This window comes from Lepidochelys olivacea (assembly GCF_965140295.1).
Source record: "Lepidochelys olivacea isolate rLepOli2 genome assembly, chromosome: 8".
NCBI classification, from domain to species: domain Eukaryota; kingdom Metazoa; phylum Chordata; order Testudines; family Cheloniidae; genus Lepidochelys; species Lepidochelys olivacea.
Genome location: NC_140418.1, coordinates 588,948 through 613,500, shown reverse-complemented (window position 1 = coordinate 613,500; position 24,553 = coordinate 588,948). Strand labels below are relative to the sequence as shown.

Here is a 24,553-nt window from a genome sequence, read left to right as displayed (position 1 = left end):
AATGTTTCACTACCTTGTGTAGCTGCAGCCTGAGTGTGCCCTGGCTTGGGCACCTTTGGTTCTGCCCCAGAGGCAGTCTCAAAGGCTGCAGAGTGTACAGAAGTGGGGCATGGCTACACCTGGCCGATTTAGTCTAGAGCTCAGGGTGCTGGGGCTGTTCTTGGGGCAAGGCTGGCCTGGCCAGCAAAGAGACTAGGCTGGGAGCCTGGCCTTGACTCTGCAGTGTGAGCATGAGGACAGCAGTAGCTCTGCAGCCCTGTCTCCCATCACCCAAACCTGGCAGTGAAGGATGGAGTCCAGTAGTGGTGGGGGTCGAGCCTATACATCCAGGATAGCCGCCAGTACCTGCTGCTAACAGCAGAGCAATCAGTTTCTCAGAGTGCAGAGAGTGCTGCTCCCTGGTACAAGGTGCCCCGTAGTTGGTCAGTACCTCACCCCTGGGTTCTGCTGCTCTTTGGACCCAGCTGAATCAGAGGCTGGGGTGGTTCATAAATTGTCATCATTCCAGTTTGCCCCTAGACCAGCCAGCACTGTAGTGGCGCACACTGGGGCAACGGCAGGAAAGGATGGAGGGTTTTTTTTGCATCAACTAGGATAGAATCAATACGTGTCACAATGCTGCACAGTCACATCATGCGTGGCTGACTGCAGTGCTGAGACCCCAGCCCCACTGCCTGGCAGACACCCCACATGCTGGAGCCATCTCCCCACCAGTGGTGAGGGGGGAGAAGAAATGTGTCCGAGACTTCAATACATCTCCACCCCCCCTCAGCAGGCTGGGCATAGCCAAGGGTTGTGGGGACCGGTCATAAGCAGTGACCCCCAAGGACATGAGTCCAAATTCCTCTCCCCCCCGTGATCTCGCAAGAGGCTGATATTTTTGATATAGAGAGAGGCCACCAGGCAGCCATGTGCCATGGTTGGGGAGTGCATGGTGCAGTAGCTAGGCACAGGTCCTGCCTTACATTCATTTAGCCAATTTCACCGTAGCCTTTTGTTCACTGAGCCCAGGCTCCACTTTGCCTCCTAACACAGGCCCCAAACACAATGGTTCCCACCTAGCTGGGGCTGGGCTGGACTGAACTGAACGGGACACCAACCCTCTCCAGCCCCGTCTGCACCCAGAATGGCCTCTATTTATTCCAGGGCAAACGCTGGTGGGCCAGAAAGAAAGTGGTTTCTGTGCTGTCAATGTCACTTCTACACAGTCATCCCTGTTCCTCCCCCATTATCTAGCCTTCAGGCCCAGCCCTGCTGATGCTGGAGCAGTGGCCTCATGCTCTGATGTAGCCTTAAAGCCAGGGTGCCACCGACACTGGCCTAGCTGCTTTACTAAAACCCACAGCAAACAGCTGTACAAATACATTTATTTCATCCATCACAGAACAGGTCTGACTTGCTGCTCATGGCATGGACTCTTCCCCCCCAGGAATGCTAGCCTGTCCAGTAAGCCTGCTGTCCCCCTCCCTTCAAGGGGGAAGTCAGTCACCATCTGCCCCCAACCTCAGCAGCTGCTACTCAATTATTTCAGAACAGGTTTTTTTTGGTTAAAGGTAAAAAGCCCAGGGTCCATGCAGCCCCCTCTCCCGCACATTGAGCACCCAGCAAGTAGCTGCAGGACCAGCTCACGTTTCATTTTGTAAAGTCCTCGGAGGCCACCGAATATTGCTGGGGCAGTGCAGGCCCAGCCTTCCAGAAGCTCCAGAGCAGGCACTCCCCATGTCCTTCACAGGGGGACAGGAAGAGACACAACCTCCTCCCAACACTCCTTATATGCCTCCTGGTACTCCTCATGTGGCTTGATCATTATCACACAGGTTGGGCGCTTTGAGCCGCCAGCTGCTCCCAGATCCTGAACAAGAGGAAGAGGATATCAGAGATGCCCAGGAAAGCTGCTGGTGACCTCCACCCACTGGGGGGAATGGGAATCCTACCACTCCTCTGTGGAGGAGAGCAGACCCCTGCACTCCACCCCACAGGGGAAAGTATGGCTCCCCTGACTCTACAGTCACCCCCACCCCCAAGTGACTGAACCAAATTGTAAAGCAACCTTCCCACAACTGAGCAGTCTCTTACCCTCCCGCCCCCCCAGATTAGAGCAAGGGGTCCCAAACTTTTTGTGGGACAACCCCATTTGAATTATTTCCTTCTGGGACCTCAGAGGGTACAGAGTACCTAATTCTGAAGCACAAAATGGCATCCTCCACGCAGCGTGACCTCGTAGCTGTGTGGCGTGTGAGGTCATGCTGTGCTTAGCAAGCCATTTCACAGAACAAAATGGCATTATCCATCTGCCGTGACCTTGCACACACCAGAGGAGAGGTCACGCTGTGTAGAGCAAGACAGCATCCGTTGCACAGTAGGGACTGCCAGGCCCCATCCGCTCAGGGCACGACCCCATTTGGGAACGGCTGCGTTAGAGGGACTTCTTATCTTCCCCAACTCCTCCCACAGCCTGTCCTTACTGATCCAGAAACATCCAGCACCTGGCCTGATGGGGCCCAGCAGTACTCTGCAAGGATGGCATGAAGTCAGCAGGGCCAATGTCTTGCCAGGTTGGAGGAATATTAAAGCCTTAAGGATGCCAGTTGGAGACACCCCCTTAGAGAAGATTGTGCAGGGCTCCCGTTGGGGTTTTTTTTATTTTGCTATTTGGACAATTTAAAGGACCTGCCAGACGAGAACAGAACATAGATATCTCCTGGCCGCAGCGGGGAAAACTGGATGCTTTAGGAACAAAGATGAAAGCTCTTTGACTAGAACACACTTCACAGTATTACCCCAGGCAGCTCAAAGCATTTGCCTGGCTGTGTTACCTCTGGCAAAATAACAGCTTCAGTGTGAGGCAGTGTCCCGCCTTCAGCCCCACCCTTGAAGCAGGATGACAAACAGCCCATAGTGTGTCACCGCTAGGGATCCCTTAGCTCAAATGGTCGATTTTAGGGAGTTGTGCAGGAGGCCAAGTGACACCCGTGTGTTCAGTCTGACTTTGGGAATGGGGGAGGAGCAGCAAAGACCTGGGTTTTATGCCCTGGGCAAGAGCTTCTTAGCACCAAAAAGAGAAAGCGGGGAGGGAGGAAGCAGGCACCACCTAAGCCACAGCTTGTTATCCTGCTGGAATGTTTCATGCCCTCTTGGTGCCCACGAAGGGGAGATTCCCCCAACTCCTGAGAGCCCGCTGACCTTACCGACTTGGAGGGGATGTAAGCGTAGGGGAGGGACCTGTCTTCACACATGACGGGGAGGTGGCAATAAACTTCAATGGGCAGCGTGTCTCCAGCAAGGACTATGATCCTGAAACAGCAGAGAGAGACGACTTATCAGTAGCGGTGGACAGGGAGATGGGAACCGGAACGTGCCCGTCGAGAAGCGCTGAGGAGGCGGTGACTGGTCACGAAGGGGGCCGGGGCCGGGGCCAGCACTGCCGGTGCCCCAGCAAAGCGTATCCGGCCGTGGGACGCAGCCTACCCGGGACGATGCCACAGGCCTGTGCTCTCGGAGCGGAGAGCCCACGGGTCTGGTCCTTCGGCCCCGGCCAGCGCCTGTCTTGCCGTCAGATACCGCAGGGCCCAGCTTTGGGGGTGGCTGCAGCTGGGCTCTTACCCCTTCTCGCCCTTGTTGATGAATTTCTGAACTTCCTTTACTCCCCGCCGGATCTGCTTGTGTTTCGCCGCTGGAAGAGAAATAAGCGGCCATCAGATTCAGCACGGGCTCCGCGGGGCTCCCGCTCCGGCCCCGCTCCCCAGGCCCGTGCACGGGGCTCTGTCTCGTTCCCGCGGCGGTTCTCCCCCGGCCCGGGCCCGGCCCCCCCCGCAGGCGCAGGCCCCCCCGCAGGCGCAGGCCCCGGCCCCCGGCCCCCCCCCGCAGGCCCCGGCCCCCGCCCCCCGCCCCCCCAGGGCCCGGCCCCCGCCCCCCGCCCCCCCAGGGCCCGGCCCCGGCCCCACCTTTCTTGATGCACTTGTAGAGCCTGCGGGTGAGCCTGCGGGAGGCCAGCGGCCGCGCGATCGGGTTCAGGTTCCCCAGCAGCTCCTGGTACGATCGCTCCGGCGCCGCCTCCGGCTCCGGCGACTTCTCCCGGGCCATGATCGACAGACACGTGGCCCGTCCCAGCCTCCACTTCCGCACGCGCGCGGGGCGCCCTGGGAAGCGCCTGGTGACAGACTCCGCCCGCCTCCACCCCAGCCAATAACAGCCCGCCCTTGCGTGCCCCGCCCCTCGCGGCGGCGGCCTGGCCGCGCGGTCCCACGTGCCGCGCCTGCGGGAAGAAGGGAGGCGCGTGACCGTCCCGCGCCTCAGAGACACGCGCCTGCTGGAGCCACGTCTGTGCGCGTGCCCCGGGTCTCCCGGCCCGGCCCGGCCCGGCCCGGCCCGGGTTCTGGCTGCAAGCCCGCAGCTGCAGCCCGGGCTACCAGCGCCCCGCCGCAACCGGGCCACGCACCCGGCGGGGGAGGCGCCAGGCCCGGGTGGGGGGTGGCAGGGAGCGGCCCCAGGCCCAGGGCGAATCCAGATCGGGACCAGATTCCCTAACCTCTGGACACCAGCCAGGCTTTTCACCGGAACGGAATTCAGGCGTCAAGCCTGGACTCCAGCTCCTCACCCCAGCCCAGTCTCTGGCTCCTCAGCACCTGCAGGGAGGGCGGACTAAGGCAGGGAACAAGCCCTGAAGCACTGCAAAGCCTCTCTCCCTGGGAGGTCTCGTGGCAGTAGCTGGCTGGGATGGGACCTCTGGGCTGAGTCTGGGGCACGTGCGAGTTCCAGACACTTCCCCCTGCAGCAGTTAAGGAGTTCTTTCTGGGGACAACTGTGTGAGACTACCACAACTTCACACACACAAGATTTATTAAAAGCAGAGAAAATGGAAATAAAAGCAGAGGCTTTACCCTGTTTACAAGCGGACTTAGATTCCAAGCCAAAAATGCAGTTAAAAGCAAGCACACATATCGGTGCTGGAAGGGTAAAAACATTTACAGAGCTGTTGTAATGATCCCCAAACCAAACATTACAAACCCAGGAAATTCAAGTTTAGATTACACTTAAATCCAAATGTGTTAAGGGATGGAAAAGCACCATTAAACAACCTTAACTCTGCCCTGTGGTGACATCATGCAGTAGCCATATGATTATGATTAAGGCACTTCAGTGTGTGTGACCTCAGGTTAAAGAGATTTTTAAAGGCCTTGTAGTTTTTTCCCCTCATGTCCTCATTACAGGGATTACATTGTAGAAACAAAGAGCCATAACAGCCACCTTTCAAAGGCTTAAATGACCTTACTCAGAGCCTGCATTTCACGAACAGTCTGCATAGCTCTGCCTCTGCCAATTTTGGTATTGTCCTTTCAACTATGCAGACTGACAGAGTCTTCCAATACACCCTTCCTTCCTCATTCTCCACTGTGCTAAACAATGAATCAGGGACAGAGGTACAGACGCCCATCACAGGAACTCTTAAAGGGACCAAGGGCTATACAGCTCATTTCTTTGGGGACACCATCTTTCTTTACTGGCCTGGGAAAGGTCCCCAACCCTTGGGAACATCACCACCACCCCAGCCAGGGAAGGAGGCATCCAGCTCAGGGAGTGTGTGCTCGGCCCCACCCCAAGCCAAGGAAGGGGATGTCCTTTCCAGGGCAGAGGAGGCCCCAGGAATCTAGAAATTGCATTTAGTTTTTTTAATCCATCTTCCTGGGCTGTGAGAAATGGTTGCTAGTGCAGGGCAGGGGAACAGGGTCTGGAAGAGTGCTGGGGGAGGGTACTACCCCCCAAAACTGGCCCCTCATCTGACCGTCTTCCTACATCCTCCCAAAGCCCAGCCTCTCCTCTGAGCACAGGAGGGCCTCACCCAGCAGCTGAAGCTGCTCCAGGACATCTCGCTGCATCTCCACAGCCATGCGGTGCACGTGATGGTCAGAGCTGTTATACATCACTGCATTCTGGAACATCAGCATGAGGTCCCGCTGGAATTGGGCTGTGGTCCAGATCTGGCCCTTGGACAGGCGCCTTTTTATGTTGGTTAAATCCATGGGTCTGGAAGGAGGCATGAAACTCAACTGTACATACCTAAGGACTCCCCTAACCTTGCCTGGATGGGGGTGGGCACCCTCTCCCTGAGACAGAGGTCTCATTTTTGTTTCCCTGCAGCCCCAAACACTGGAATGCTTAGGCCCAGTTCTCAAGAGGAAAATGGCAAGAGCTTAAGAAAGCTGGAAAGAAACTGCGGATTTGGGTGATCTATATCACACAGCTAATTAACTTGCCAAGCCACTAGCAATTATTTCTGAAAAGCCAAATGTGACACTGAGCAGAAAAGGAAAGAGGCGTGATCCTGGTAATTAGCACCTGTCAAATCAACCCCAATTCTCTTGTGATTGAAAATGGCACATGTTAAGAAAAATATCTATAAAGAACGAGAATCTAATGGTCCCAAGGGAAAAAGCAGTGGTGGTGAGGGGGTGTGTTATAAGGACTAAATCTTATTTACTTTCTTTTGAAATCATTACAGAATTGATGGGTGAAGCAGGAGGTGGAAGAGGATGACCGTGATTAGAAACACGGGCCAGAAATAGAATGAGCATCGTCTTTAAAAAATGTACTTAATCCATCTGGGGGGAAAAGGATCTGAAACTCAGCTCCTCACTTTGCAAGGTTTCAGAGTAACAGCTGTGTTAGTCTGTATTCGCAAAAAGAAAAGGAGTACTTGTGGCACCTCAGAGACTAACCAATTTATTTGAGCATAAGCTTTCGTGAGCTACAGCTCATGAAAGCTTATGCTCAGATAAATTGGTTAGTCTCTAAGATGCCACAAGTCCTCCTTTTCCTTTTTCACTTTGCAAGGGGAACCTTGCAAAACGGGAGTGATTGGGAGACTAAGGAGAGGAGAACTGCAAATGAGACAAGTTTACAACACAATATGATGATACAACAACATCAGTGCAATTCCAGGGCAGCCTGTACCTGGCCCTCCCCATGCAGCCCTGGAGCCTGCCCTTGGAGTAGTGCTGTCAAGAGCTCGGCACACATTACTAGAACTCCAGACAAACTGGAGGGAGCACAGAGAAGCGCAACCATATGCTGACGCAGTGAGGGGGTGAGAGAGAGTAAAACAAGTCTTGGACAAAAGGCTAGATTCACAAAGGGACTTTGGGTGCCTAAGTCCAACACCTAGGCACCACTGAATGTCACAGCAAAAAAGGTCACTCACTCTGTGCAGTGATTGTTGTTCTTTGAGATATGTCCCCCTATGTGTGTGCCTCTTCAGCTATGCAGGAGTCTTGCAAACCCTTGACCAGAGCTTTTCCATTAGCAGTGTATGGTCGGCCCACACATGCACTCTGTACAACCTTGTGCTGTACACTGAGGGACTATACGGCTGCACGGGCAAACTGCCCCAGTTCCTTCTCTATCTGACTGCCCAAGAAAGAGGGGAAGGAGGGTGGGTAGTGGGGCACCCACAGGGGGACACATCTCACAGAACTACCATTACTGCACAGGCATACTCCCCTTCTCTGAGTAGTGTCCCCACGGGTGCCCCACTTCAGGTGCTTCCTGAGCAGCACCCCACAGGGAAGATGGCGCTTCAGAACGGAGTCCAAGGCTGAAGCAGTACAGGAGGACCAAGTGCCACATCAGCTCTGATGCTGTGGACCAAGTGTTTAGACCAAGTATACACTGAAGCCCAGTAGCAGCTGGGCATATCTCAGAGTGTTTTTGAGCCAAGTGGTGGAAGTTGCCTGTGATTGGCCAGAGGGTGCTTTTATCCTTTGGGGTAGGAGGCAGACCACCATCTGCATTGTAGCAAGCGACCACACACCCAAAGCGCCATCTCAAAATCTCTGCGTAAAGATTGTGAACCACTTGGTCTTTCTGTGCTGGAGTCAGTCTAGGTGATTTCCAAAATAGCTTGGTCCTATCTAGATAAAAGGCCAGTGCCCATCTAACATCTAAAGTATGAATAGATGTTTCATGCTGAGATTTATATCGTTTGGGGAAAACACTGGTAGACGAATACCTTGGTTAAGATGAAAATCCACCAATACTTTAGGTAAGAATTTAGGGTGCAACCATAAAGGGACCCAGATTTGAATATCCTGTGAAGAATTTGAGAGTCCAGCTCCCATTTGTAGTCCTGGGAGAAATGCCTGCTGATCATATTGTCTGTGACATTCTGGATTCCAGGAAGGTAAATGACTGAGATATGAAGAAGTTACTCACCTTGTGCAGCAGCGATGGTTCTTTGAGATGTGTGTCCCTATGTGAGTAACTTCCTCTTCTTCGTCAAGTAGTGTCCCTGTGGATGCTCCACTGAGGTGATTCCTGAGCAGTATCCCGCACTGGAGGCTGGGGCTTCAGAGTTGAGTCTACTATAGCTAATAGCATCATGGCACCAAATCTGGCATCTGACTGCAGCAGAGTCCCTCAGGATGGCATAGTGTTCTGCAAAGGAATGTGCAGATGCCCAGGTAGCTGCTCTGCATATTTTGGATATAGGGATACCCTTGGAGAAGGCGACAGACGAGGAAACCGATGTCGTAGCGTGTGTGTGGACTGTGGATGGAGGTGCTAAATTACGAATCTGATAAGAGTTTGATCCAGTTTGAGACCCATTTGGAGAGTCTTTGAGCTGAAATTGCTGTGCCTTTAGACCTGTCCATGATAGAGAGGAAGAGTCTCGGAGATTTTATAAAGTTTTTGTCCTGTCCAAATAGAAGTCCAAGGGTCTCTTTATGTTAAGTGTATGGAGGATGGCTTCCCTATTATCCTGATGAGATTTGGGATAAAAGGTCAGAAGGTGAATGAGCTGGTCTATGTGAAATGCTCAAGTCGTTTTGGGGGTGAACTTCAGATGTGGTCCGAGGGTGACTTTGCCATGGAAGAACACTGTGAAGGGTGGATGCGCCATCAGAGCCACTATCTCCCCAATCCTTCTTGCTGAGGTGATGGCGATCAGGAACACCGTCTTCATGAAAAGGTGAGTCAGAGAACAAGTGTCCTTGGGTTCAAAGGGCGGTATAGTCCTTTTAAAAGTAGACTGAGATCCCATTGTGGGGTAGGAAGCCTGGGTTGGGGAAAGAGGTTCGCTAGGCCTTTGAGAAACCTCTTTGTTGTCAGGCGGGAGAAAATTGAGTCCCTTCTATTTGCTGGTGGAAGGTTGCTACTGCTGTTAAGTGTACTTATAGCGAGCTAATGAGTCCCAATATCTTGAGATTCAGCAAGTAATCTAAGATTACAGGTAGAGTGGCCGTATCCAGAGTGACTCCTATGGGCTGGCACCAAATTCAAAATCTGGTCCACTTTTGTAGGTAAGGTTGCTGGGTAGTCATTTTCCTGCTGTGTAATAACACTTCCTGTACCTCTTCAGAGCAGTGTGATTCTATGTGCTGGAATCATGAAGGAACCAGGCTTTGTGGTTGAAGGGGCACCTCCATTAGGAGAAGCTTAAGTCTCAGTTCTCTAGCCTTTCTGCACCTCAGCTTCAGTTGTTGACATAAGCCACACTTATGTGGTTCTCTCCCAGACAGCAGAGCAGGGATGCAGACACATCTACAGTGCAGCACCCACAGGGACACTTCTTGAAGAAGAATCTGATGGGCTATACACCAGTTCCACAACTTTATAGCTTTGACACACAGGGAAAGGGATCTTGCACCTCCCCATTTGTTGATACAGAATATGCAACCCACACTTTCTGTCATGATCCTGATTGATTTGCCCCAATGAAGCATCAGAACTGAAAGCAGGCATTCCTGACTGCCCTGAGTTCCAACAGGTTGATATGAAGACCTGTTTACTTAGATCACCATCTGCCCTGAGTTGTAAGGGTACTGATGTCTGCTTCCCACCCTCACAGTGACGTGTCCATCGTCACAGTTATCAATGGAGCGGAGAGGATGAAAGGGATGGCCACTCAGGCACTGAGTTGATTTTTTCCACCAGTGTAGGGAGTCCTTTACCTGGAGGGGAACTGTGACCTGTTTGTCCAAAGCTATCTCTGGTTGAGGAATAGAACCTTCTGAACCAGCCCTGAAAGCAGTGGTGGTGTAATCTTCCATGTTTAGTTAAAAGATGCAAGCTGCCATATGATTTCGAAGTTGTAAATAGTTCCTTATAGTAGTTTGGAGTCTTCCTTGAATTATCACAGATTTGCCTAGGTTATGAATCCATTCACAGGAAGGAAGGTTCTGGCTGCTAATGAATCCAAGTATGCCCTTATGAATTGTATTTTCTGTACTGGAACTAACATAAATTTTTTTTTACATTTAGCTGGAGACCCAAGTCCTGGAAAAGAGCAAGAGCTGTCTGGGTGGAGGTCCACACTGCTGTGTAAGATCGGCCCTTGAGTAGCCCGTTATCGAGACACAGGAAGTCTAAAATTGCCTGTCACTGAAGGTAAGCAGTTACTATTACTAGAAACTTTGAGAACACCCTTGGGGCCGAAGGGAAGTACATGGTATTGAAAATACTCCTCACCCATGGTAAAATGTAGGTATTTCCTGTGAGCAGCGTGAATCACTGTATGGAAATAGGAGATTGCTTTTTGGCCCTTGACCTGCAAAACACCTATCTCCAGAGAAGGACTTATAGTTGCCAAAGTCACCATCCTGAACTTCTGAGATGTCACACATTTGTTCAGTCAACTTAGATCTAAGATCAGTCTCCACCCTCTGTATGAGAAAATACTTTGAGTGAAAAACTTGCCCCCTGCGAGGAGATGGGAGCTGCTCTATCACTCCTAAACAAAGGAGACAGTGCACTTCTTGACTCAATGTGGTCTCGTAAGAGGGGTCCCTGAAGAGGGATAAGGAAGGGGGATGGGAGGGAAGAAGGGATGTAAAGTGGATGGTGTAATCTGATGTTATAACTTCCATGACCCCTTGTCTCTTGTAATATGCTGCCAAGTCTGTTACAAATGGGAAAGATGGTCTCCAAAAGTGGGGCGGAGGCCAAAAGGTTGTAGCTTGCAAACTAGAGGTGAGGGCAGAATTGAACCCTCTATTGACCTGTCAAAATGATTGTTTTGATGATGACTGGGTACTCGATGAAGGAGAGTGAGGAACTCTCCTCCTCTGGAATCTTTCTAGTGGGTTCAGCAGTTCTGTGAAATCCAGAGAACTGGGCAGGGCACAATCTCTGGGCATTCTGAGACCTGCTAAATCTCTTGTTCATAGGGGTATATATGTCCAGAGACCCCAGTGTGGCCCTGTAGTTTTCGAGAAGAGCTTCTGACCATCAAATGGAAAGTCCTCACCAGTATTCTGAACCGCTCTCGAAAACCCTGATAGATGCAGCCATGAAACCCTGTGCATAACTGCTGTGGAGATGGATCTGGCGGTCGTGTCCGAAGCATCTAAGGACACTTGGAGAGGTTCTGGCTAATCACTGACATTTCCTGATGATGGCCTGAACGAGTTCTCTATGTTCCTGTGGAAGATGTTCAATAAAGGCTGCAAATTAGTTGTAATTCATGATGTCGTACTTGGCCATGATCATCTGATAGTTTGCGATACGAATCTGGAGGGTCATGGATGAGTAAGTCTTTAGGCCAGAAAGATCTAACCTCTTCTGGTCTTTATCATAAAGGGTAGACCTAGAGCAGGGGTCGGCAACCTGCGGCATGCGTGCCAAAGGCGGCACACGAGCTGATTTTTAGTGGCACTCTGCTGCCAGCCGGGGTCCTGGCTGCCGGCCCCATTCAGCCCCCTGCTTGACTGGCTGAACGGAATCCCAGGCCGGCAGCGGGCTGAGTGGGGCCGACGGCTGGAACCCCAGACTGGCAGCAGGCTGAGCGGCTGAGTCCACTGCCGGTCTGGGGTTCCATCCGCTGGCCCCTGCCAGCCAGGGTCCCGGCTGCCGGCCCCGCTCAGCCCGCTGCTAGTCTGGGGTTCCAGCCATCGGCCCTGGCATGTGAAACCTTAAATTACAGTGAACAAATGAAGACTTGGCACACCACTTCTCAAAGGTTGCCGACCCCTGACCTAGAGCAATGCTGTTTACCACTCTCATTTACAGCATCTGTTATCAGGGAATTAGGCAGAGAGTGTGAGAACAAAAATTCTGAGTTCCTGGGAGAAACACAATGTTTCTTAACTGCCTATTTGCAAATTGGCAGGATGACAGCAGTAGTTTGCCGCCCAGTCTTCACTGGATCTAGGAGCAGTTCATTAATGGGTAGTGCAACCCAGGTGGATGTTGCTGACTGCAGAATGTCCAGGAGCTTGTTTAATCGACTCAAGAGGTATCTGAAGGGCGTCAGCGACCCTCTTCACAAGGTCCTGGAAAAGCAAAAATGGTCAGCCATTGATGGTGGTGGAGGCATGAGTATCTCATCCACAGATGAGGATGACATAGGGGTTTGAGGGCAGCCTCCTTATCCACTCTAGTCTCCTGCTCTTCAAAGGTCTCCTCGTGTTGGGAGTTTGGTAGAAGAGACTGTGTAACCCTAGTCTCTCGGTGCATTCGAGCCTGAGGTCTAGAAAATTGCTGACGATATGCCACCCAAGGATCCCAGGCCACTGAGGGGGCATAAGGGAGAGGGGGTGGCACCCAGGGCTGATCCCACCATCCCTGTTGTGGATGCGGATCCTTACTGAAGTATGGATTCCTGTATGGATGAGGAGGGGAACCCTGCACTGCTAAAGACAAAACTGACTGACTGTCTCCTTCATCCTCCTCCATGTCTTCCAATGGTGTGGGTCGGGGAAGGCAGCAGAAAAAGGCAGAGACACTTGTAGTATCAGGAAACAATGGTAATTCAGAGACTGGGTCTCGGTACCAAGAGCCGTCTGGTACCGCTAAGCAGTGGGGGCACTGGCTTGTTGAAAATGGACCAGTCCCTAGAGTAGTGGAATTCCTGCAATATTGAGTGGGTCAGTGCCACGGCATTTAGGTGGATGGTACCATTGATCTGGAATGCATCGGCACCGGGACTGAAGGTGTCTGGCATTTCAATTTTCCTGATACCAAAGGTGCCGAGTGAGAGGGCACTGATGTTATGTCTGATGTAGATGGTGCCATTCTAGAGAAGTATATGTCGTGGGCCTCCCATCCTTCAGAGACAGTACCAGGGGCCTGCTGGACCCATGCTTCTCCAAAGTGCGCCGCGTCTCCTGGACCCACCGGTACAGGAGAAAGAGTCTTTTGCCTCCACAATACTGAACCAAGAGGTCAAGGCCTCCGACACTGTAGACTTAATGGGAGATTGGGGTCTTTTGGGAGCCAGCTCCTTGTAGTGGAAGACCAAGCTCTGCTTCTTTGGTGCTTTCGCTGAGTCTTCTGAAGTCTTCTCCCTCTTAGGGGACATCTGGGCCAAGGTCAGAGGGGTGTGTAGTGTGTGTGTGGTTGTCTCCTGACTCAGAAGTGGGCTGCAGGGCATGCATCATCATCAGAAGCCTCAATTTGGTCTCCCCATTCTTATGTGCTCTAGCTATGAGAGCCAGGCAAAAGTTACACTTTTGAGAGAGTCCTGCCTCTCCCAAGCAATAAATACATCTAGGGTGGTCGTTGCTGACCAGAACAGCCTCCTGACAGGCGAGGCGGCATCTGAAACCTGGTGAGCCTGGCATGCACAGTCAAGCCAAATAGGCTCCCCGGGAAAAAAAAAAAGCAGGGAAAAAAGGGAGAAGAAAAACATCAGTCCTCTCACAACTAGCTAATGAATGATGCATTAACAACTACCGCTCACAGAACAACTGCAGAACACGCTGAGGCAGGCAGAAGGTGGACATGCCAGAGCTCTGTGCCAGGCCGAGGTGACAGAGACAGCAGCTCACCTGCACAGCCCTATACACCCTTGGTGTGCAGCATGAGGCACATGTGCAGGCCAAATGGAAATCTCCAGTCAAGGGCTCGAGAGGCGCATGCGCACCTGAAGTGGAACACCCATTAGGACACTACTCAAAGAACCACTGCTCTGCTGCTGCTAACCCGGTAGGCACCTGAGTTTCTGCTGATGGGGATGTATGTCCTGACACTACCAAGCTCGTTGGCCCTCTAGCTCACACCTAAGCCCCAAAAGCATGCTCCAGCAAGGCACTCCCCTGCCTACCTCAATGTGGTAGGTGTACTTTGAATATGCCTACCCTACATAAAAGACTGGTGGGGTAAGAGTTTTTTGGGCAGATTGGCTGATACAGGTATCCCAATAGCTCAGAGGTTAGGGCCCTCACCTGGAATGTGGGAAAGGTAGGTTCAAGTCCATGTGCCAAGAAATTAGCCTTACAAATTAGAACATTGCCAGCGGGAGAGAGTGGGAGACACAGCCCCAAACAGTGAGTAGCCTAGCAGTTAGGGTGCTCCCCTGGGATGTGGGAGATCCAGGCTTGAATCCCCATGCTTGCCTGATTTGGAGCTGTGACTTGAATCCTGGACCCTATAGCGCAGGTGAGAGCTATCATTCCTATCCCCTTGGCTACAAGGGGTGTGTGCGTTTCCCTTTATCTTCCCCCACCATGAGAAAGATCTGATCTGGCTCAAACACCTAGCTCCAGGAGAGGGCTCACAACTCAGCAGCCTGAGTAAAGACGATGCCCTAAGCCTCATCCCCGTCCTCTGAATTTCACCCCAGCAGTACCCTTCTCAGCTTGCTGGCTCCATGACTCCCTTTCTGAGGTGCCTAGCTCTCCCCAGCCAATGCATGGCTAACATGGGCATCTAACTCAGGGCTGCGAATGCCACTAGGGGCCTGGGAGTCAGGCTTTGCGCCATCCAAAAGCCCATAAAGCTGTAGCTGAAGCTGTTCTCACACAGCTCCTTTTCTGTGTCTTGCCCCACCCTAGCTGTTCACTGCTCAGACTCTAAGCTGAGAATGCCCCTGCCCCGTTTGTTTGGAAAGCCCCCTCTGGGTGATAATACAGCCATGCTCAGGGGCTGGAAGAGCCCGCTTTGTGAGGCAGGACTACGTTAATTTTGCATAGCTTGGCTCATTCTGGTTGTAGCATGTAAAGGCCCCGTCAGGACAGGGTCCTGGTGCACTGTGTGCTGTACAAACACATCGTCCTGCCCATAGCAGCTCACAAACAAACTGGCATTAATGACAAACAAGGGGGAGGGTGGGCATAATACATGGTGCTGTTGCAGGGTCACTTCACAAATCAATGGTCCCAAATCACCTGGAAGGGGTTTCTATGAAAATAAATTAAATCAGCTCTCCCCACCTACCACCGTGCCTGGCTGGTTTCTGGAGGCGTCGCAGCAGGGGATGGGGCTAAGAACAACTTCAAAGTATTTGAAGGGTCTAAACCCACGGGAGGAAGTGGGAGTATTTTAGGTGCGCCAAAGGTGTGACATTTCAAAAAGGAACATGGATGCTGAAAAGCAAAATGGAGGCTGTATATAAGAAAAAGTTTCTAAAGAGTGAGGTCTATTCAGGGACAGGAGAGTCTCCTCAGGAGAGCTGGGGCAGGATGGGAGCCCCACTGCTTTGGACTAAGCCTTGGAGAAGACACTGTAGGGAACCTTCCCACCCTGTTCCCTGATGGGAGCAGATACCATGGTGACAAACATGGGCAGATGACACAAAGTTGCCCCATAGCTTTTTCCTCTCTACATGCTGGGGCTCTGGGAAGGTAGAGGAAGCAGATGAAAATGCTCTAGAGCAGTCTTCCTACCTTCTCACCACATCCTTGTACCCAGGAGCCTGCTTGTCTGACACCGGCTTCAGGAATGGGCCACAGTACCTAGAGGGACAAGCCCAAAGAGGCAGGAGAGAATCAGGTTTGTCCCCCACTGTTCACGTGACTCTCGAAGAGGGGGCAGCAGGTCCACTGTTCCTCTTCCCTGGTGCCCATGAAGGTTGATGTGGGGCCAGTGACTAGCAATCCCTAGGGGAAACACAGGAAGGATGGCAAGAAACCTCGGAGTTCACTGTTGGTGGTCGCTAAGGCAGGAATCTGAACTCCGTTTCCTGCTCGAACCAGTGGCTGCCAAGTTAATCAGATGGAATATACAGGGCCAGTGCCTCGCGTTAGTCCCATCCCTGCAGCAGGAGGCATTCCTGCTACAGAGACGGATGTGGGTGAACCCAGCGAGAAATTATCCATTTTACTCTTGCCCTCATGGGTTAGAGTTAGGGACAGTGTGGACAGGGGCCAGGAAGTTTCATTCCCAGCTCTGCTGCTGCCCCTCAGTCCCAATCTGCAGCCCCTCTGCTATTCTAGCCCTGGACTTGTCTCCCACTCCCCCCAGCTCTGCCACTGCCCTCAGCCCACAGTCCCCTGACACTTCAGTCCTGCTGCCCACACCTCAGCTCTGATGATTCCCCTCAGTTCACTGATTCAAAAAGTCCAAGGCCAGAAGGGACCATTGTGACCTTCTAGTCTGACCCCCTGTATAACACAGGCCAGAGAACTTCCCCCAGATAATTTCCGGTACGAGCTGTCCCCCAGAGATACACACCTGTGGCTGGCTATCATCTTCCAGATGGACAGCAGCGTCTTTTTGAAAAGCAAATGTCGCAGTGAGTTAGCGCAGCTGAGCGGCACCCTGCACAGAGGAGAGGTTATCAACTCATCATGTTAGATAAGGAGCAGGGGGATGTACTGCCACTGCTGGCCTCCAGGACACTCGGGAGGAGGGAAGGTCACTGCTCTTTAGCTTGTAGTCTAAACAAAACACCTTCCAGGTAGCTACAGGGCAAGTCTCCCCATCAGGGATGTATGGAGTGGCTCCCCCATCAGGGATCTATGGGGAAGTATTTCCCAAGGCACTTCCTTTGTTTGGGTCCCTCCAGAGACTCTCTTTAGGGTTCAGCTCCGTCGCAACAGTTGCCATTGGACCCACAACTCACAGGCTAGAACAGGTCTTTAGCAATGGTTGAGCCACCAAGGCACCATGTGATACCATGTGCAGAGTTTACTAAAGGCAGCAAAACCTGGGGAGAAGTCACTGAGCTCCCGCGGGATCACTGAGCTCTCTCAGTCTGGTGGTGGAGAGTCTCTTTTGCTCAGATCCACAAACGGACTTTCAGTGCTGCTGTGATCCACACAACTCCTGCTCAGCTGCCACCTAACCCTGTAGGTGCCTAAACTCACCAGGCTGTAAAAGTTCCCTCAGCACCGAAGTTTCTGCCTCTGGGGATGAGCTCTGCTGCCTCAGGCAGGTGTCTGGAGGCCCACCTCAGGTATAAGCCTTAATGAGATCCCCAAATGGATGGAAACAGGCACTCCTCTGTTTAGCTTGCCTGTAGGGCCCACACTGGCCCAGACTTGCTGAGCATGGCTGCCCTGCACAGCATGGCCAGGGGGGAGAGGGCAATAACCTCTCTTATGGCCTTTAGCTTAGTGGCTAAGGTATGCACCTCGGAGGTGGAAGACCCAGGTTCAGTGCCCCTTTCTACTTGGTGAAGCAAAGGGCTTTGCTTTCAGGTAAGGCCCCTCATCATTGGCCTGTTGGAGAGTCCAAGGTAGGGGTCTTTCAGTCTCTCTTGTTGAGGCCATTCCACTTTGTATTAATGAATTAAATATGAATGAGGTCAGAGCACAAGTGAGTATAACTCTATAGTCCAGGGGTTAGGGCTCCTATCTGATTAGGGAATCCCTCTTCATGCTTCAGAGAGGGGACTGAACAGGGGTTTCTCACATCCCAGGGAGTACTCTGAGATTAGCTCTGCTCTAGGAAATATTTTGGGAAGTTATCTCGTTAATGTGTCACGGCGCTAAGTAGCAGGTCAGACTAGATGATCACAGTGGGGCCTTCTGGCCTTGGAATCTATGACCCTGTAAGGAAGGCCTCAGCCACCTGACTCCAGGAGAGGGCTCCTGGCTGTGGATCGCAAGCAGAGACAAGTACCTCCAGGCACCCTGGATTTAGGAACTGAATGCTGTGAGGGGGTGGGGCTTAGGATACTTCCCTCTCCTCAGCCTATCCCATTGGCCAGTTTAGGTGGTGCCTGCATAGTGTGCTCATGTTCTGTGGATCCTCATTGTACAGGGACCCTTGGCACCTAACCCAGGCTTTGTGGATGCCAAGGATATTCTAGACACCTGACATTAGTTGTTGCAATGTCTAAGTCCCTTTGTGGATCAGGGTCTTGTCCCTGCTGCAGCCCTCCAGTTCCCATGTTCCATCCCATGGCCCTACATCATACCTAGCCTCCTGCCACACAAGTGCACAGAACTCACGTGGGAGTCTATGCGATGGTGGCCTGTCACTTTAAGGATGTCTGGCTCCTTGTGCTACAAGTGTGGGAATGGCTGTGAAATGAATGAAGCCGGACAAGGAGTCCAGTCTTTTGTCTTTCTCTCCACAGAACAAGACGCTATAATTGGTGTGAATATCTCCATAGGAGGAGGCAGTGATAGCTCTGACTGGTGGGTGTCTGGTGTGCAGTGTTACTACAGTTAGACCACTACTAAATCACAGTGTAGCAAACTGGTAATCAGCCAGGACTTGAGGCACAAGAAGACGCAGGGTTATAGGTAGCAATCATAGAAGGTGAGATGAGCTGAATCAGGGCAGCTCTGAGGAGAGGCCAGGAAGCTGGGTCCAGAACTGGGCAAGAAGCCGCAAACCACACTGGGGCAAAGGCCTTTATTCTGGTGACTTTTGTTCTCGTTCCTGTCCTGGAAGAATAGATTTTATTTTATGTTCTGCTGCATCCTTTTCTTTGGAAAGCCAAACCAGCTTCTCCAGTGTGTAACAGAGCCTGTCTGTCACACACCCTCCCCAGGGCAGGGTTGGCTCGGCTACCTCAGCACATCTCCACCTGGGAGCGAGCCTGGACTCTTGTGCCTGGCAGAGCATGCCAGGTAACCCCGAAAGAAACACTGGGGTTTCCTGTACATTTGGTTCCCACCCCACATTTCACTTTACCTGCATTAGGACTAGCATCCAAAGGTTGGATGCTCTATTATCACCCAGGCATCCAGGGCCCTCTCCTTCCCCCTGTTCCCTGGTGTTCGCTCACCTTCCGTGAGATGACCCCCTCCATGTACATGCTCTCTGTCTTGGGCCCATGGAGACAGGTCCACGCTACGGCATGCAGGTGGAGCGAAGGGGCCACAGCATCAGCAGCACCTACCAGACCCAGGGCTGTGCTACTCACAGCTGTGAGGAGGCTGCGCTCATGAGACTGGAGTCCACCAGGGATGCTCTAGAAGGACTGTAGCTATCACTGTTATCATGTGCGGAGAGATCGTTGTCCTCCTCCAACAAGTGGCTCTCGCCCTGAGCACGTTCTGCAGGCTGCTCCAGAACATCACCCTGGAAACAAACAGAAAGGAGGAATAATGCCTGCAGGGCTGGGTACCTCAGTGACAGGGATGCCTGGCAAAGCAGCAGATCAACTGGAATCCCCCAGCCAGGGGACAGACTTGCTGCATGTGCCCGTATTACAGCCAAGCTTCAAGACAAGGTCTTTATGGTCTCCTGGAAGCTGTTCTCTTAGGTGGGCAGAAAGGAGCTGTGAGTCCCCTCTGTGCATCTGACACTCACCTTCAGCCTGTAGGAGCTGTGAGTGTCCCTCTGAGCATCTGACATTCATTTTCAGCCTTTCAGTCCAGTGGAGACTGGTGGCCAATATCCCCTCACCACACCTTTCTCGTGCTACCAGAGTGGCCACACTCTGTCCATCAATAAGGCAGTCCCCAAAGAACAGCCCAGATGGATGTTACCTTCCGCCGGTCAGTCCAGAAACTAGGCGTGGCATACGGGGAGGTCCAGGGACAGAAAAGAAGCAGAATGACCAGTGGCTAACAGAGTTTAGCAAGGGAAGGGGCCTGACCAGTAGCAAAAAGGAAATGGCTGTGAAGGGAAAACTGTGCCATAGGGAGTTTGTGTGGTCTATTGACACAGGTTTGAGCTGGTTCCAGCTCTGGAGGGAAAGATTGGGGGCTTAGATAGCAGGTTCAGACACCAAGAGAGGCCACACGGGTACTGAAAGGGAGGAAGCAGACACATGGCAGGGGGAGATGATGATGGACTAGCTGAGGAAAAGGTAGACGGGAGGATGTGATAACTAAGGCACGTGATCAATCAGGAAACAGGTACTGGTACCTTGGCAAGGAGGGACAGCAGGCCAAGGAGGTTGTAGCATAACTAGTGATCAAGAAGCTACTAAAAGAGCCCACCAGGAAACTGAGATGTGATCCTGACTGGTCAGAGAACAGTGAGGTCACTGGCCTGCAGCCCACAATGGAACCCTGAACTTTGCTGAACTGATCGTGCACAGTCAGGAAGGCTTCTCAAAACGGATGGGCCCTCTCCTCTACAGAACTGCTTGCACTCCCAGAGTCAGCACGGTCACACCTTAGGAAGTTCTGGACACCATAAAAGAATCTCGACTCGAAATGTGTGAATATGAGCCAAAACTTTCCTGGCTGTTGTAAGAGAGTCATGGGCCACTCCTGACCAAAAGAGCCAATCCCAAATTCAGGGAAGGAATCTTCCCTTCCTCTTTCAAACATGCAATAGTCCAACCAACACAGAAGAATCTCATCCTGGCTACATCAGTTCGAGCCAACTACCAGGATCCGTATCCATACGAAACCTTCGGTTCCTGAGCAAGCTCACAGAGAAGCTAACCAAAGGCCAACTACAAGCTCACCTAGGAACACAGGAATTGCCATATTGGATCAAACCCAAGATCCATCTAGTCCACTGACCATCTAGATCAGAGAGAAGAGTTACTTAGGGTGCTAGAGGGGGCGTAACTAGGAGTAGTGGATTGACTCAGAACAGGGCACCTTGGAAAGTGCCAGAGGGTGAGATTTGAGGCTGTGGAACAGGCTCCCCAGCGAGATGGAGGACTACTCCATCATATGGGACTTTGGAAATTGGAGCGAGCCCTATAGATACATCTCCAGGACACCCTTGGCCTGGCTGTACAGGAGAAGCAGGTGGACCCTCAAAGGCACTTTTCATCTCTTGTATCGGACTCTGTGACATGGCAACGCAAAGGGCTTGGCCACAGATAGCAAGGGTACTGTCCTACCCAGCATTATCATTGCTTTTATTACAGTAACACCTAGAGGTGTGAAACTGAGATGGCCTAGTCTGAGCCCTGCATGGACACACAGGAGACAAAGAGTCTAATACAGAAGACAAAGTAAGGATCATTATCCCCATTTTACAGATGGTGAACTGAGACCCAGAGAGATTGTGACTTGCCTGAGATTTATTAATTGATTTATTCTGTTAGACTGACCTCACACTTGGTAAAGCAACCCTCATCCTTTCATGTATTTATACCTGCTCCTGTATTTTCACTCCATGCATCTGATGAAGTGGGTTCTAGCCCACCAACGCTTATGCCCAAATAAATTTGTTCGTCTCTAAGGTGCCACAAGGACTTCTCGAGATCACACAGGCAGTCTGAAAGGAACCCAGGTCTCTAGACTCCGAGTCCACTGCCTTGATAACAAGACTAGGTGTTTTCATGCATTTACCTCCACGCTGCCTGGGAGCACCTCCTCCAACGCACTCATGTCCGAGGAAGTCTCATCCAGAAGCAGCTTCCTGTTCTTCTCTTCCTCCTCCATTTCTCTTCCATTCTCCACTGGAAACTGCAGCTCTCTCTGCTCTCCTGAATCCCCTTCCTCCCCTCCTGGAACTTGGGGCTCTCCTGTCTCCTCTCCTAGAATCTGTTCTTCCTCAGCTTCTCCAGCCTCCCAGCCCAGGACCTGCAGCTCTCCTGATACCTGTGGTACCCACTCCTCCCGCACCTCTCTTCCTGGGATGTGCGGTTCCCCAGCCTCTTCTATCAGGAGCTGCAGCTGCCTTTCCTCCTCTCTTGGGACTAGTGGTCCTGCCATTTCTTCCTTGAAGCTCAGGACTTCCCTTTCCTCTTGCTGCCCAGAGCCACAGAAAGTCCAGTGATTCTGTTCTGAGTCTGTGCCACTAATGCAGAGGGGTTCCATGAGGTGGGTCACCTGTAACACAGAGCAATTTATTACCAACTTCAAACTACGAGAGCATGAGTGATTAGGAGGAGGGAGGGATCAGCAGCATGAACCACATAGGGCTCCTCCATTACAGCTGCCTTTTCACCTCCAGGGACTTTAATAAAGCACAGTGTCCAAATCAAGAGCATTATTAAAAGAGCATCAGCCCATCACCTTTTAAATGGTTGGCTCTGCATCAGGATCAGGAGACCCACAGGCAAGACAACCAGCCAGCCACTGTGCCCTCTTTAAATATGGCAGACTTGGACTTTCCTTTGAGAATACAGTCATTCATCTAAATGGGCTCTAGGGGTCTCTGTTGCTCCACACTAACAGGTTTCAGAGTAGCAGCCGTGTTAGTCTGTATTCGCAAAAAGAAAAGGAGTACTTGTGGCACCTTAGAGACTAACCAATTCATTTGAGCATGAGCTTTCGTGAGCTACAGCTCACTTCATCGGATGCATCACGAAAGCTCATGCTCAAATAAACTGGTTAGTCTCTAAGGTGCCACAAGTACTCCTTTTCTTTCCACACTAACAGTGATACATGGCAGAGATGCTCAGAGCATCAGTGTTTCCAAGGCATTGTTCTAGAGCAGTGCTTCTCAAGCGATCTGATGTGGGGGACCGGCAATTTTTTTTCCAATGTGCATGCAGACCGGCAGCTGATGGCTTGCGGACTGGCACCAGTCTGCGGACCACCACTTTGAGTAGCACTATTCTAGAAGATGGGTCATGCAGACTCTTATCCAGCTACCCACTGCAGCAGCCCTACCTCCAAGAGGAACTGCAGAAGACTGTCTTGTTCACACTGCCCTGCCTCTTCCTGGAACTCTTCTCTGCCATCCTCCCATACCAGAGGTTCCCTGGACTCCAGCCTGCGATCCTCTTCTTCTTGACTGCTTTCCTCTTGTTCCTCCACAGCGGCCTCTTCAGTCATCCTCCAGCTCCCCACCTCCAGCTCCAGGCTGGAGTCCCAGGAGCTGCTGAGAGACAGGCAGCCACTACTCTTCACAGAGTCACTGGGAGATTCTCTGTTGGACTCCAACCACAGCCACGCACGACCCATCTGCAAAAAGACACAAGGGGACAGGTAAAGCCATTTGTTTACAAATTAATCCCAAACTGCACAGACTCCAGCTCATTCCCTTGCATGCTCAGAAAGCCAAACATTGGAAAACCCACATTCGGAGCAGAACCTACTCCTGACCCCAGAGGTCACAGCCCATTTTCTGCTGCAATCAAAGGCTCCCGCTGCACCACAGAAACTGTAATTTCTGAGTGATTGGACCTAAGTTTTTATACTACACTCCTCTCTGGCATCTCAGCACCCAACCCCTGAGGGCACTCATCCTACTGCACTCAGAGGGGACTGGGCAGGAATGAAGCTTGCACCTTTGTCTGTCTTGTACAGAAGGGGTGCAGGAATGTGAGAATGCAGCTGACAGAAGCAAGAGTTCCCCGGAGGAGTGGTGCCTAGGGAACTGGAATGCTATTTAGGTACTGTGAATAATCCCTGATTTCAAGGAATGCTCACCATGACAACCTCAGCTCCCAAGGGAGCACTTTGGAGTCTCCTCAGAACAAGAGCTCTAGAAACACTTGTTTTAAGTGAAAGCTGTGATTAGATGGAGAAGGTGGGGTCGGTTGTGTGTGCCAGCCCTAAGGGAGTTAGAACAGAAGAAACATAACCACCCATTTGTACTCCACTGGGGGAGAATCCTATGGGCACTTTAAGAAGATGAAAATATTTTGAAAAAGTGAAAAACCATTTCTTCAGATTCTCCTCAACAGCACAAACCCTGCTCACTGAAATGGTGTAAATCCTGTATCATGCCAAAGAAGTCCATGGAGTTGCTCCAGATTCACATTAGAGTAACAAACAGGACTGGCCTATCCTCAAAATCCTGAATCCTTACAATGCAATTCTGACCTGACAGTCCATCAGAAAAACTCGCTTCTAAGCTCTTCTGGATGGACCATAGACCAGTGCAAAGCTCTTGCGAGGCAGCTCTGAGCAGTGGTGTTGGAGTTTCATATTAGTCAGGTGGGGCCTGAGTTGCAGAGGTGCTGAGCAGCCACAGATCCCACTGACTGCACTTGGCACTGGCGGTGCTCAGCATTCTGCAGATCAGATCCATGGCACCCAACTTTCCATGTGGCCTTGGCACCAGGAAAGCTGTTTGTTTACTTTCTGGAGATGGCAGCAGGAGGAGTTTGCTATTGAGACCCTCCTTCAATTTTACTGTTGGAGGAAACAGATGGAATTTGATTCTTGAAATGACAATGAGACAACATGATGACTCAAACTGGTGCTAAGTGAGTGGAAAGGCACAACACAAAAACCTTATTTATCTCCTGTGAGCAGTCTGGACTCTGAAATGTACCGGAAGGCTGAGCTAGGTCTACATTTCTGAAATGTGGCTAGGTTACTGCTACTGCAAGAACCTTCACTTTAGCATTGTGTGACTTGTGGATTTAAAAATAATATAGGACTGCACAAATCTGCTTCTGAACTAATTTAATATTAAAGTTTATGTACATATACATGCCCAGGAAAAAGACCTGTTAGACATAATATGTCCCTTCTGCTTCCTTCATTAAGAACTGTGTATTGTGGAGAAATTCAGCAGTTTGGATGGTAGGATTCGAGGGCTGAATCTATCAGTTACATACAGTGCATAG

The 24,553-nt window shown here is 51.5% G+C and overlaps 2 protein-coding genes across 2 annotated transcripts; both read right to left on the bottom strand.

The window, feature by feature from the left end:
- Positions 1-1,350: 1,350 nt before the first annotated feature.
- NHP2 (NHP2 ribonucleoprotein) lies at positions 1,351-4,145 on the bottom strand. Its single transcript, XM_084635691.1, has 4 exons — positions 3,945-4,145; positions 3,604-3,673; positions 3,189-3,294; positions 1,351-1,852 (listed from the first exon to the last, which is right to left on the bottom strand). The coding sequence occupies exons 1-4, from the start codon at positions 4,081-4,083 to the stop codon at positions 1,727-1,729; spliced, it is 441 nt and encodes a 146-aa protein (XP_084491817.1). The 5' UTR covers positions 4,084-4,145; the 3' UTR covers positions 1,351-1,726.
- Positions 4,146-4,657: 512 nt separating this feature from the next.
- LOC311524529 (bromodomain-containing protein 8-like) lies at positions 4,658-23,341 on the bottom strand. The gene is made up of 7 exons (XM_084635694.1): positions 23,264-23,341; positions 22,644-22,937; positions 21,375-21,857; positions 19,034-19,191; positions 16,387-16,473; positions 15,600-15,668; positions 4,658-6,024 (listed from the first exon to the last, which is right to left on the bottom strand). Exons 2-7 carry the CDS (start codon positions 22,935-22,937, stop codon positions 5,790-5,792), a joined length of 1,326 nt encoding a protein of 441 aa, XP_084491820.1. The 5' UTR covers positions 23,264-23,341; the 3' UTR covers positions 4,658-5,789.
- Between the last annotated feature and the right edge of the window lie 1,212 nt (positions 23,342-24,553).